The sequence below is a fragment of the Melospiza melodia genome, chromosome 19 (assembly GCF_035770615.1).
Source record: "Melospiza melodia melodia isolate bMelMel2 chromosome 19, bMelMel2.pri, whole genome shotgun sequence".
NCBI classification, from domain to species: domain Eukaryota; kingdom Metazoa; phylum Chordata; class Aves; order Passeriformes; family Passerellidae; genus Melospiza; species Melospiza melodia.
Window position 1 is genome coordinate 479911 of NC_086212.1, and position 12186 is coordinate 492096.

The following is a 12186-nucleotide window of genomic DNA, read 5'->3' on the forward strand; positions in this document are numbered from 1 at the left end:
TTAATGATGGAAATGATACCCGTGCTTTTGTAGATACCTATGTCTGTGTGTATATATCTTTATGTGTGTGTGTATGTGTGTAGTTGGAAACGGGTAGGATTTGGACATGATGTATGTGGTACAGAATAAGGGGTGGATAATGTCCCAATAGGCAGAAGAGGGTGTGGCTAGAATCTGATGCGGATATGCAGAGGGGTGTCTGTGTGTTTGTAAGGGCCTCTTAAGCATCTCTCTAGTTTGGACTGCAGCAGCCTGCTGACCTCTTCTGAAATTCTGTGCCCCCTCACAGCATTTTCTGGGCACCGGGGAAAGGGGTCCCTTCCAGGTTGGGGTGGTTTGGGTGTGGTCAGGTTAAGTCAGGCTCTGCACTGAGCATTCACGTGTGTATTGCTTGCCTCTCTTGTACACTTTTTAATACCATTACTTTTACAGTTCATTTTCTTATCTTATTGCTGTTTTCATTAAACTGTTCTTATCTCAACCAATGATCTTTACCTTTTGTGCTGTAATTCTCCTTTCAGTGGGAACACTTGGTGGAGGAGTACTATGCCTAAACCACAATAGGTTCTATGCAGCTTCAGTTCAGGTAGAAACTGGGAGCAGTGTCATTGCAGTGCCAAATCTGCAGCCTAAATTGGGCTTCTGGAAACAATTCAAATGGCTGTCTTTCCCGCTTCTGCAGTGTGAGGAAGCCTAAATGTATTGACAAGAATTAGATTTGTGGATGAAGAAGCAATTCTGGGAAACTCTTGTAGTTTGTTCTTGTATTAGCAAAACACAGCTCCTTCTGCCATGTGGTGAATGTAGATTATCCAATTGAGTATGTCTTCATTGACAGGATTGGTCTGCTTACTTAGTGTGTAGTTAGTTAATACTGCACTAAAGTAGGAGTAATGATAAAGTTACTGGTGACTTTTAGTTGACAACAGATAAATAAATGATGGAGAAATATGATGTGGATATGCAGAGAGAATGTCTGTGCATCAGGGTCTCTTAAGAGTCTCTCTAATTTGGATCACAGAGCCTGCTGACCTGTACTGAAATATTTTCATATTAAATTTTTGTTCTAGAGGTGTTATTCTATTATGCAGCTACTGTTGACTGTAGAGAGAATATTTTTTTGAACTTTGAACTACTTTTAGTCTCAGAATTCACATGTTTTTGTTTTTCCTTTCCTATAGCTACACAGCACTGGTTGGAATGTTTGCAGCAACATAAACAAGTTTCTTGGTGAGTATAAGCATAGATCCTTTTTTTAATTGTGGCTTTTCCTTTAGCTTTTGAATTTTGCTTTAAAATTCAGGTTTTACTTAAATACTATCCACAGAGCTTCTGCAAGACTTATCTGCATTGAATTCTTGTATTCTTAAAGGCTGCCATTTTTCCTTAAACTGAAAATAAACAGCCTCATTAAAGTAGGTTTACATTAATATTGCTTTATTTAGGAAAAACTTGATTTATTTTATGTGACTTAAACCTTTTTCCAATTACTTCTGTTTGTTCAGTGCTTAGGTGCTTGTTTTTTATCTTTAGTGTTTACAGGAAAAGAAACCAGAACATAGGACACGATCAAATGACTGAAAATAATTGTTTTCAGTAATGACTATTTATTTCTTTAATTGCACTTGGTAATTTAAATAGATTTCATTATAGAAATATTCTTTTTTTCTGTTGAATTGCTTATATTCCTAATTTCTGCTTCCATGTTGGTCTGTCCCAGTCTCAGCACCAGTTGAAACTGACAGCACAGTTACATGAGGTGTTGCTGAGGGGATGAAAATGACGTTCTCTAGGCTCTGTAATCTCAGGAAGTGAGGATCTTGTTCAGAGACTCATTCATGTAACACCTTTTCAGTTTTGTCACCGAGTACTTTGGGATGGTCTTGGTTCTGCCTGAGGAGAAGAGCAAATGTAGATTTTTACTGGTCAGTTCTCCTAGTCTACTTGTATAAACTGGAGAAAAAGTAGGAGACTGAAATCAAGTACTCAAGTCTTATAGTTTGAGGGAATGTCAGTGGTGAGGAATGAGCCGTTCAGCATTCTTGTTACAGAGATGATAAGTATGAGTTCAGGATCCAGTTTCTGTTTTATGTGGCTCAGAGTTCACCTGTGTAGTTGTTAATTGAATCTGGGAAGCTTTTAAACCAAGTAAGTGCTGGTGAATATGTAGTTGAGGATGTTATATTGTGCAAATAGGAACTGCATATAGTCCTGTGTCGTGTTTGAAATGTGTCTTTTGGATAGAAGGGGTGTGATGCAGTACTCCTTGAAATTTGTTGCAGTGTCGGGTCTTCCTATGTAGTTTAAATCTTTCTTGTTTAAATCCTTCTTGCCTGAAGATCTAAGCATTGTGGTTTGAAACACTGTTGTGAAGGACGTAATCTGAAACTTATGGTCACATCCAAAGACAGTAACCTACCTTTGAAATGATACACAAAACCAACTTGAGGCAGGAGCAGACATCCTTGGATGAACAGAGGCTGTTCTTGGGTTAACATGTTTAGCAGGTATAGGAGTTTTTAATCTGTTTTTATGTGTAGGGCAAAACACAGTAAGGCATGGTAGCACTGCTGCTGTAGTCAAAACTTGCCGGGCAGAGGGTGTTTTGTCTGCAGGCAATAAAAGTCTATTGTAATCAGTTTACCAGTGCCAATACAGTTTTTAAGTGGTGCTTGTGAGACTTCCACTTAGTCTTCATAAGATGCCATTAGGATTGTATAGTATAAATGGTGTCTGTAAATACTGTTTTGCAGTCTGATATCATACCTTTTCTCATCTGCAGGTGTGTGTTTTCAGCACAGCATGGCTGTGGTCATCCACTTGCAAGTTGTTCCGATTGTGGTGGGGACCATGAACTTCTCTGGACTGACCATTCCTGATGGGGGCGTGCATATTGTAGGGGGTGAACTGGGTGAGGCTTTCATCATTTTTGCCACTGATGGAGACGTGAGGCTGGTGTCATGGGTGCAGATGATAAAAGGTCAAAGCGAATACATTGACGAGTAAGAAAAACCCGATGTACAAAACGTGAATGGACTTAGTCCTTGGCAGTTCCATACGTAGATGTGCAAGCAGATTTGGAGCAGTGGTGCTGGAGAGGATGGCAGAGTCAGACTTAGACTTAGGCTTTGTGGAGTCAGCTTTGTCCTAGAAGGAAACAAAAACAGGCTTGTGTTGCTTGTGTAGGAGTGGCAGTGCTGCCTGCAGTACCCCAGGTCAGCAGTATCTGTGCTGCATCTCCAGGGAGCACAGACAATCTCTGGCTAGTTGCTTTTACTTCCTGGTTTTGCCAGTGCTTTTTATTACCTGTCTTACCCTGTAGTCCTGAAGAATCACCACCAAGGTACTGAGCGCTTCCTAGGAGCTGGGACAGCAAGCTTCCCATCCAGAATAAAATACAAATTCTCAGTGCAAATTAGGATTATATTTATGCAGACTGTCAAAGTTGATTGTGCTTCTTTATGAGGTCAGAGAACTGTGGGTTTCTTTTCATGGTGTTCCTCTTTTTTTCTTTATTGTATCCTTATGGCAGAGGGAGGGAAATCCTTGGGTTTGGCGTGGATGCACAAAAGAATGAAGGAAATAGGCTGAGTTGTAGAAGTGAGTTGTATTTCTTCAGAACTGCTTATGAAGCAGCACTGAGACAGAATTAAGTTTGAAAGTGGGGCTGATTTTAAGGAAAGAGTTTTGGTATGACGCTTTGTAAAGGAATGGTTTAATCACTCCATGGGGATTTGGAAAATAGTTTTGCCAGGGTAGGTGTCGTTTGGAAAAGGCTGCAGTGATTTTGCAGTTTCCACAGAGGAAACAGGAGGGGCTGTTATTACTGCAAGTTTGCCATAACTGCTTGGGTTTGCTCTGATAATATGAAGCAGATTTTCAGTTGCCAGAGGAGCCCACTTCTGTTAGACCTTGGTGTTATGCCAGGTTTGGGTCTCTGGAGAGAGTAAGAACAGCTACAGGTGAAGTTGTACAGGACATGCACTGTTGGCAGAGCAGAAAGCTTGTTTTAGGAGTCAAAAACTCTGATCCTTGAAGGGATCAATATTAATGTATTTTCCTCTGCATTGCCCTGAGATAAGTGTACCTTTGTCACTGATATCTGTCTGATTAGTCTTGAAAAGTTAGATTAGTCTTGAATAGTCTTTAAAAGTTATCTTATGATGACTTTGATGGAGAAGAAAAGACTGTGTCTTTTAAATAACATGTATTTCAATAATACAGATTTAGGAACATTTTGTTTTGGAAGTAGTGACTTACCTAAATCCTGATCCTGAAACAGATCTGATCTTCATAGAGAAGTAAGACATTATTTTCTGGTGAAGAAAATTTTAGGAGAGATATTCTGGCAAAATATTCTTATTTCTAAGTTGTAGCTATGAATGTGTCATCAATCTGGGGTTGTTTGTAATTTATCTCATGTAATGTTCTGCCAAGTATACATCTGCTTGAGGAAACCATTCCTGAAATTGGCTGTAAATGGAAAAGCCAGCCTGCTTTCATGGTCTGAGGAGCAGGACCACAGTCCAAGCCAGTGGTAGGATGTGAGAGAGAACCCAAAGCAGCCCAAGTTCTGTAACTTTGGAGGGGAGAGAAATGAAGACTTGGGGAGGAGGGGCCAATGATAAGAGATTTTTGCTCACAAAATTTTTTCTCTCTTTCAATTTTGTGACCTTCTGCCTTCTAACAAGCTTAGCTGAGTTAGTGAAGTGCAGTGTGTGTGTGCTTTAACTAATGTTGGTGTTAGCTGACTATGACTAGCTGCCTTCAGATTTTCATGGAATGTGCTGCCTCTCTAACTGATTAAATGGCTCTGGCTGTTTTCTTCACATTTCCTATTAGCTGTGATACTCGTATTTTTAAAATATTTGAATGAAACCATAGTAAGACCTTCTGTGCCAAAATGAATGTGTTTATGGAAGCCCTAATGCGTGTGATCCTGTTACTGAAGTCAGCAGATGTGTATGTTCCTCTCTAGCCCCGTGGAGGTGAGCTGAGATTGAGTCCCTTTCATCCATATGGCAGCTCTTACTGAGGAGAACCACTGTGGGAAGCTGAAATAATGCACTGAGAGTGCCTCTGGGTTGGCTTTGCATGTCCCTCCTCAGAGAAAAGGAAAAATAAGCGTACTAGGGAAAGAATCACCTTGCAGATACCATTTCTTCACGTGTTAAGCAAAGTGTATGTCTGCTCAGTGTTTGGAGGCATGAAATTCCCTTGCTAGAGTGAGAAAGGGATATTTTAATAATGTAAATCTGCAAAGGAAATAGTGGCTATTTGAGGTGTCAGGGGATAAACCTCTTCAAGTATAGCTTTGCACTTGCTGCCTTTTGCTTTTTTTCAAATTCTGTGTTCTGATGCAACATAAACTGTAAAACCCCATCCATCTTAAGTTTTTCTTAATTTCCTTTCCCAGTCAAAAGTTTTGGACTCTGCCCCAACCATTAGAAGACTGGGCTGATTCAGATCCAGTGTGATACTGTGAGAGCTCAGTCTGCTATCAGATATTACTCTAGAAGATTAATTTTTTTCAGTTCCTAGGTGGCTAGAATACTTTGTCTTTTGCTGTGAATCAGGCTTACAGGCAGTAGTGTTTTTTCCCCTATACCCGTGCAGACTGCTTTAATAGAGGTGAAGATCAGTCTAAAAGCACTGTTTTAGAGGAATGCAGCAGATGAACTTTTGGTGGAGAAGTTTTTTTGCAGTGTGGTGATTGAAGGGAGCTGGTTGGGCTGTCTCTGTGGTCAGCCCTTGGCAGATGGCCTGGCCTAAAAAGTGTGGTGAAGGAGTAGCTTTTCCTTGTTGTAAAAGCTCTACGATATTCCTAAAGATCTTTGATTTCTGAACCACACTTGAAATTAGAGGAATTCGTGACAATGTTAATGTTTTTGTAGATGCAGCTTAGTTGACACCATTGCTATTTATGCCTTATGTGAACGAAAGTGCTAGTGCTTATTTCTGTGTATGTCTCCTTGTTGATGTAGTATAAGACTAGGTTTTTTATTTTAACTCAAATCAATTTTGTCCACCTCTAATTGAACGTTCAAGATACAACCTTACTCTGAGGACAGTGATATTGAATAAGACTTACTTGTGTTTTTGGATCTTGTGCACTTGAAGACTACAGGAATGGATCATAATTTGTATCTTAAAATTGCTGGAAACAACTGACAAAAAAATCAGGAAAAATAGCTGTTGATCAGGCTTTTACACTATATGTACCTTGAGATAAAGATTTCTTAAACTTTTATATTATCTGTTGGAAACAAATATTAATGAAGACTTTTTTTATATTCTGGTTAAAGCAGTGGAGAAGTTGGACAAAAACAATGCAAATATGCAAGGAGTATAGAGAATCTTCTAAAATTTGGTTTAAAAAACTACATATTTCTAATGTCTTTGAACTTTATTGCACCTCTAGTGATGAGGTGACATAGTGTTCGAGAGTATCGCTGATGTGGTAGCTGTTGACAGATTGTCATTGTGTTTGTTTTGCCCACTTCCTGTTTACTGGATTGCTTGTTTTCATCAAAGTGGAGAGAGGGGCAGAAAACATTACGAAACTTCCGTCTCATTTGTGAATAAACCCTGGATTGTGTGGTTCTTAATTGACCTGGAACTTGGACCAATGGACAGAGGCTGAGCTTCACTCTTTCATGGTCCCGTAGCTGCCATTTTGAACATACTTTTGGAATCCTTCTGCAGACTGTCACTTGGGAACCCTTGTTAAAAAGATAATTGCCCCCTTGCTTTCTGCAAACCAAAATTACAGCAGTTCCTTAACATCTGGCTTCTGGGAATTATAGTGCATAAGCTTATTTTGTGTATGTCTTGATTAGTGATTGATATTTAATTGCATTTTTCAGGGGAATAAAATCAGCAGTGTTGATATTACAAAATGACAAAACATCCTCCGAATAGAAGAGGGATCAACTTTGAGGTGGGAGCCCAGTTGGAAGCCCGTGACAGATTAAAAAACTGGTATATTTTTAAAACCATTCATCTTATATTAATTTTAAGTCTTTACTATCTATAACATTTTGTATTGATTCAATATTTAGAGTCGTAGTTATTGGTTTGTAGGAAAGTAGTTAATTTATAGAAGTTTATATACCAGTGATTGAGATGGGCAATAGATGCTGGTATGTTGTGCTGGCCCTCCAGAAGTGTACTGGTGTCGTGTCTGGGAATAGGACTGCTCCTAAATCTAGTTGGACTTCAGGCTCTCATTCTCCTGAATTCACCCTTAAAGTTCTGTGCTATACTTAATATTGCAGAACAGATATTATGGAAGAATAAATTCTTTGCAGTACAGAATATCCTTGCTGCTTCCTTTCCCGGTGCTGTTGTGAATTCATAGGCTCTAAAATCTGATTGAGTTTGTTAGGCCTGTGCTCATATGATGGTGGTCAGCTTTAGAATTAAAGAATTGTGTGGAGAAACATGTTCCATGCTAACAAGTCTGGTCTGGTGCCTGTCTTGCAGTTCTCAGCTGTGAGGAAGAACATTTTTCTTCATGAACCACTGCATTAGAATGATGAAAAAGAGCCTACAAATTACTTAGGCTAACTTTGAATTTTCTGACTCTGTACATTTCAGGTAGTCAGCATTTAATAATTCTCAGTGAATGAGAGATAAAATGAAAATTGCCAAAGTCTTCTTAAGTACAGGAATTAATTTGGTTTTGTTAGCTTGTGTAGATAACTTCTCTTTCCAGAAGTCATCTGTAGCTGATTTTTATTACGAAGTCTCTGTGGGTTAGATATGATTGTACTTAAAACTCTGGAACCTGCCAGCAGGTGAAGTGTACAAAGTCAGTATTGAAAACTATTTGGGCATCTCAGGAAGACGGTGCACTGCCTTAAACACAGGGGATTTATTCCTAAAGGTCTTGGTTGCATGCGGAGCATGTTCTCTCCAGGTACAAGGGCATTGGAGTTGTGAAAATGAGAAAACATAGCTCTTTCCATAAAGAATGTAAAATATGAACATTAAATCCTATTCACACATTAATTTGGCTTAGCTGTGTATCCAAGACTTGTGTAGGTAAGCAAAGATCTGAACCTACCTCCATTTTTTATATTCTTCAGTTTTGTTAGTACAGCAAAAAAAATTAGTCAGGCTTACAAAAATAAGATCTCTCAGCCTGTCTGTAATGTAGGCTTTTTAGAGATGCAGTTTGGTGTAGCTGCTGTTTGAGTAAGGCTAATAACTTGTGTCCATGACTCTTATCCTTCTGATGTTTGCTCAACAACAGTATTTGAGTGTACGTAACTTTTGCGCAGGAAAACTTTGGCGGGGAGAGGGGGGGATTCAACAACCTGCTCTACTTTCTGCATATCCCTTGGCTTAAATTTGAATTTCGGGTGTGCTGTTTGTTCCATGTTCTTTGGTTTTTGGAAACACTTGATCTTAAATTACCTGTCCTACATGCAGTGCTTTGCAGCTCCGGTCTCACAACTTGGTTATGAACTCTCCAGTTCTGAAATCTTTTGTTTCCTTGCTAAGCTTCGAACTCTGGACTGTGCGCATTTGCATTTTTAGAGTTTCTCATCAAAATTTTTAAGAGCTGAGGGCTTAGCCAAACTCTCAGTGCTGACACAACTCACTGGGTGTGGATTTGTAGAGGTCAGCAGACTGATTTTTTTCTCTGCTGCTTACATCTGCCCCTGTGCATCTGCCCCAGGACCTAACTGTGGTGTGGGTACCATGCACTCCTCTAGAGGCACAAGATTTTCTGTTTGCTGACACTTGCTTTTTCCTTTGGAGGTCCAGACTTTTCTTGTGTGTACTTTTGTTGCTGTATTGGTGCTAAAACAGTCACAAGTTTCCTGTTTAGTTAAAGTGCTGGCTTTGATTTCTGTTCTCAGTACCAAATACATCAGTCAATTCATGGCCCACTATTACCAATCTATTGGCAGTGATACATTGGAAAATATTTCATGTCAGAGTGCCACATAGGTCTCTTTCATGTCAATGGCTTGTGCTCCAAATTGTTAGTTAAGGACTTCAGGGTGCCAGCAGAGTAGTCAGTGTGGAGCCTGCTCCTTGTCAAAGTGCAAAGTGAATTTTGCATCTTTACTGATCATTCCAGAGGTTGCTTTGTTGTATTTGGAATCACAGCATATTGGCAGTGCACTGCAATTCCTGGTGCAGTTTTCTGTCACGTCCTATACTTGAACTCCAGGGAACACAGTGAGTACTTGGTGTTTAACTTCAGGTTCTTAGGGCTTGGGTTGATGCATCAAAAGTGTTGTGAAAGATTTGTCTGTTGGCCTCAGGTTGCTATAGGGAGAGAGCCTCTGTGGGTGCTGAGAGGTCTCATAGTGCTGGAGTTGAGAGGATGAAGGAGAGAGACTGCTGCAGTAGGGCAGTCCTGAGTGGAGGGATCCCAGAGGGAAGGCTGTAGCCATGGACATGGTCACACTGTTGCAGCTGAACTAACTTTTTGAAACCTTTTGCATTGAATCATTTAAACTGATTGAGTGGTGTCTAGCTGTGTCCTCTCTTACTGAAAAGAGGACACCTGCACTGGATGCCTGCAATAGGCAAATGATATTACCTTTTGTTACCTCATTGTAATGAAATATCCAAGTTTTTCTGTTTATTGTCTGAGTAAAATGGATGTGAAGGGCCTTTTGATTGTGGTTAGAGCTCTTGAGTAGTATTGAGTATGGTGCTAGCTACCCTGTTAAGATTCAGGTTGTCAGTCCCATGAGTTCAGTTGTTCATGCTGTCAGGAATTGGTCTCTAAGTACTAAAAAGATGAACCACTGTAGCTGTTTTCCTTCATGGTGCTGGTTATCCTGAATGCTTCCTTTCCTCTCTGCATTGCTTTGACTGCACTAAGGTTGTCCCTTCTTAGTTCCAAGGGAGTGGGGGTTTATAGCAATTCTGGTTTGGTATGTAGGAAAAGAGAAGGGAAACAGACCTAGTCCAGGGAATTTCCAGATATTTACCTCGTCTCAGAAGAGGATAGTTTTGCCCCTCCTGTATGTTGCAAGATGTTGTCTCCAATTTCACAGTGTTTCAGCTAAATACTTAAATCAGTACAATTTGGGGTTTTCTTACCCAGGATCCGTTTAGCTGTCTTGAATATCCATTGAGTCAGCTGAATACTTCCGTTGTGGTTTGGGGGAGGATGTGTTGGGCCACCCTGAACATATCTTAGTTGTTCTCTGGGGCCTTATCCAGGCTTCAGCTATTGGCCTTTCACTTAGTGTATCCTCTCATAGTATTTTTTTTTAATAAACAACTCTGAATTTCTTTGAAGTTACCTCTCCCCTATGTATGTGTTTGGAGGAAGTGTACGGGTAATGTTCTGTTACTCTTCTGTATAGGTCTGTGAGCACTTGCACCTCCTGATGTGGTGCGCTTGCTCAGTTCTACAAAGGTGTGGGAGGAAGGAAGCTTGGCCTGTCAGTGTGTGGTGCTCAGGGCTGTTGAGAACCTATGAACCTTTCTGTGACCCTTTCTGCTTTGTTTAGTGACTGCCAGTGCTCTCATCTGAAAGGAAAGTAGTGTCCCAGTGTCACGGTCTGTCAGAGTACACGGATAGGTCTAGCACAGCTTGTAATAGGTTTACTGCTTCAGTCAGGAGCACTGAATGTATGTTAACTCATGTTTATTGCTTCAGAAAGAGAGAATGTTAAGGCTTTGGAGCATGTTCTCCAAGAACTGAAAGCTCGAGCTCAACCACATTCAGGTAGACTGAAATTTGGTTTCATTGTCAGATACTTTTTTGTTAATGATCTTAACTTCCATTAGTGAAGTGGGATAGGTGGAGATGGTACTGATAAATGATTCTGGGATGACAGTTCTGGTGGAGAAAGTTCCTTTTGCTGGATGTGAAGCAGAGAGCAGTCTTGCATCATTGAGTTAGCTGGCTCTTGTAACTTGTGCTTGTCTCATCTCAGTGGTAGATAGTGAATTGTGCTTCCTAGAGGTGACTGTCTGTTTGGACAGGATTATTAGCTTTGTACTGGGTCAGCACTCTGCCCTTTTTATTAGCTTCCCTCTTCATCATTGAAAAATCTAAACGAGTCCTAGGCATACTGCAGTCCCAATGGCAAGAGCACCCTTCTGGCTGCTTTCTTGTTGAGAGGATATAGGATTTCTTACCTGGTTTTGCTGCTCTCAGATTGTAGGGAATGGGATGCTGATTTTTGTCATTATCTGTACTTAGTGATATCCAAAAATAATGTTTAGGTTGTGACTGTAACTACTGCCCCCTCAAGAGCTTGTGGAGGACAGTACTTGAGTTACATAAATACAAAGTATATTGACTGTGACAGGAAGAAAGTTGTTTTTTTTCCCCAAGAAGTTGGTGGCCAGTTACAGATGTCCCTGCCATAAATATCTCCCATTGGAATTCCTTTCCTCCACAGCCTTTGCTGCATGCATTTTGGTAATACATGGGGATGAACTAATGGCATAGCTTGACATGTGTGGTAGCAAGTATCCTTAGCCTGTAGTTGCAGTGTAAGTCTCTAGTGTGGCCTGTTCATAGCTCTTTGTGGAGTCATGACTGGACCTGACTTAGATCTGCTGGAGGATTTCAGTTGTAGGTAGATTTGCTTTCTCTTTGTGTAGCGTTGTAGAACAGTAGCCTGGATTGCATTTGAGTCTTAATTCTTACATGTCTAGGTTTTGCTGTTAGTATCATGCTTGATCTTTTTGAGATGCCACTTCTTTCTACCACTTGTTCTATCTTTCAAGTGTGGTTTACCAGATAAAGAATACTTGTGGATTTGAGTTTTGTCTTCAGCCCTTTGTTCAAGAATTCACTGGGGCCTTGTCTTTCTTTTCTACTGAAAACACTGACAAATGGAAATTCTCTTGATGTTACTATACTTGAAGGGAAAGCTTTGTACTTGGAATGTTACCTTTAGTTGTGATAGTGAAATAGCTGTGATTCTGAAATCTGTACTGAAGTTACAAATTACCAATGCAATTTAAAGAAATACAGAGTTTGCTAGGTCTTCCTGATCAGAAACATTTAAATTTGACTCATCTCAGATTCCCCTACTACTAATGTACTAAGAAGTTTATATTTAAAAATCCCAGGATTTTGCAGATGAAATTTAACTTTGAGATTCTAAAACTTAAATTACGTTTAGTGTGCCTGCTGGAATTTTGGTGTTACATTGGGTAGATGATTTATGATGCCTGGTGATGGGTATCTTA

General features: G+C 40.0%; 1 protein-coding gene across 14 annotated transcripts in view; it reads left to right on the forward strand.

The window, feature by feature from the left end:
• The window catches only part of PHF20 (PHD finger protein 20), a 71835-nt gene that overhangs the window by 7804 nt on the left and 51845 nt on the right, over positions 1 to 12186 (forward strand). For 12 of the 14 annotated variants that reach the window (XM_063172050.1, XM_063172054.1, XM_063172042.1 and 9 more), the window contains 2 exons: positions 1182 to 1230; positions 6867 to 6981. In XM_063172050.1, coding sequence (XP_063028120.1) covers positions 6899 to 6981 — 83 coding nt within the window. In that variant the 5' untranslated portion in view covers positions 1182 to 1230; positions 6867 to 6898. Of the gene's footprint in view, positions 1 to 1181; positions 1231 to 2782; positions 2912 to 6866; positions 6982 to 12186 lie in introns of all 14 variants that reach the window. The other 2 variants (XM_063172043.1, XM_063172046.1) reach the window with 1 other exon arrangement.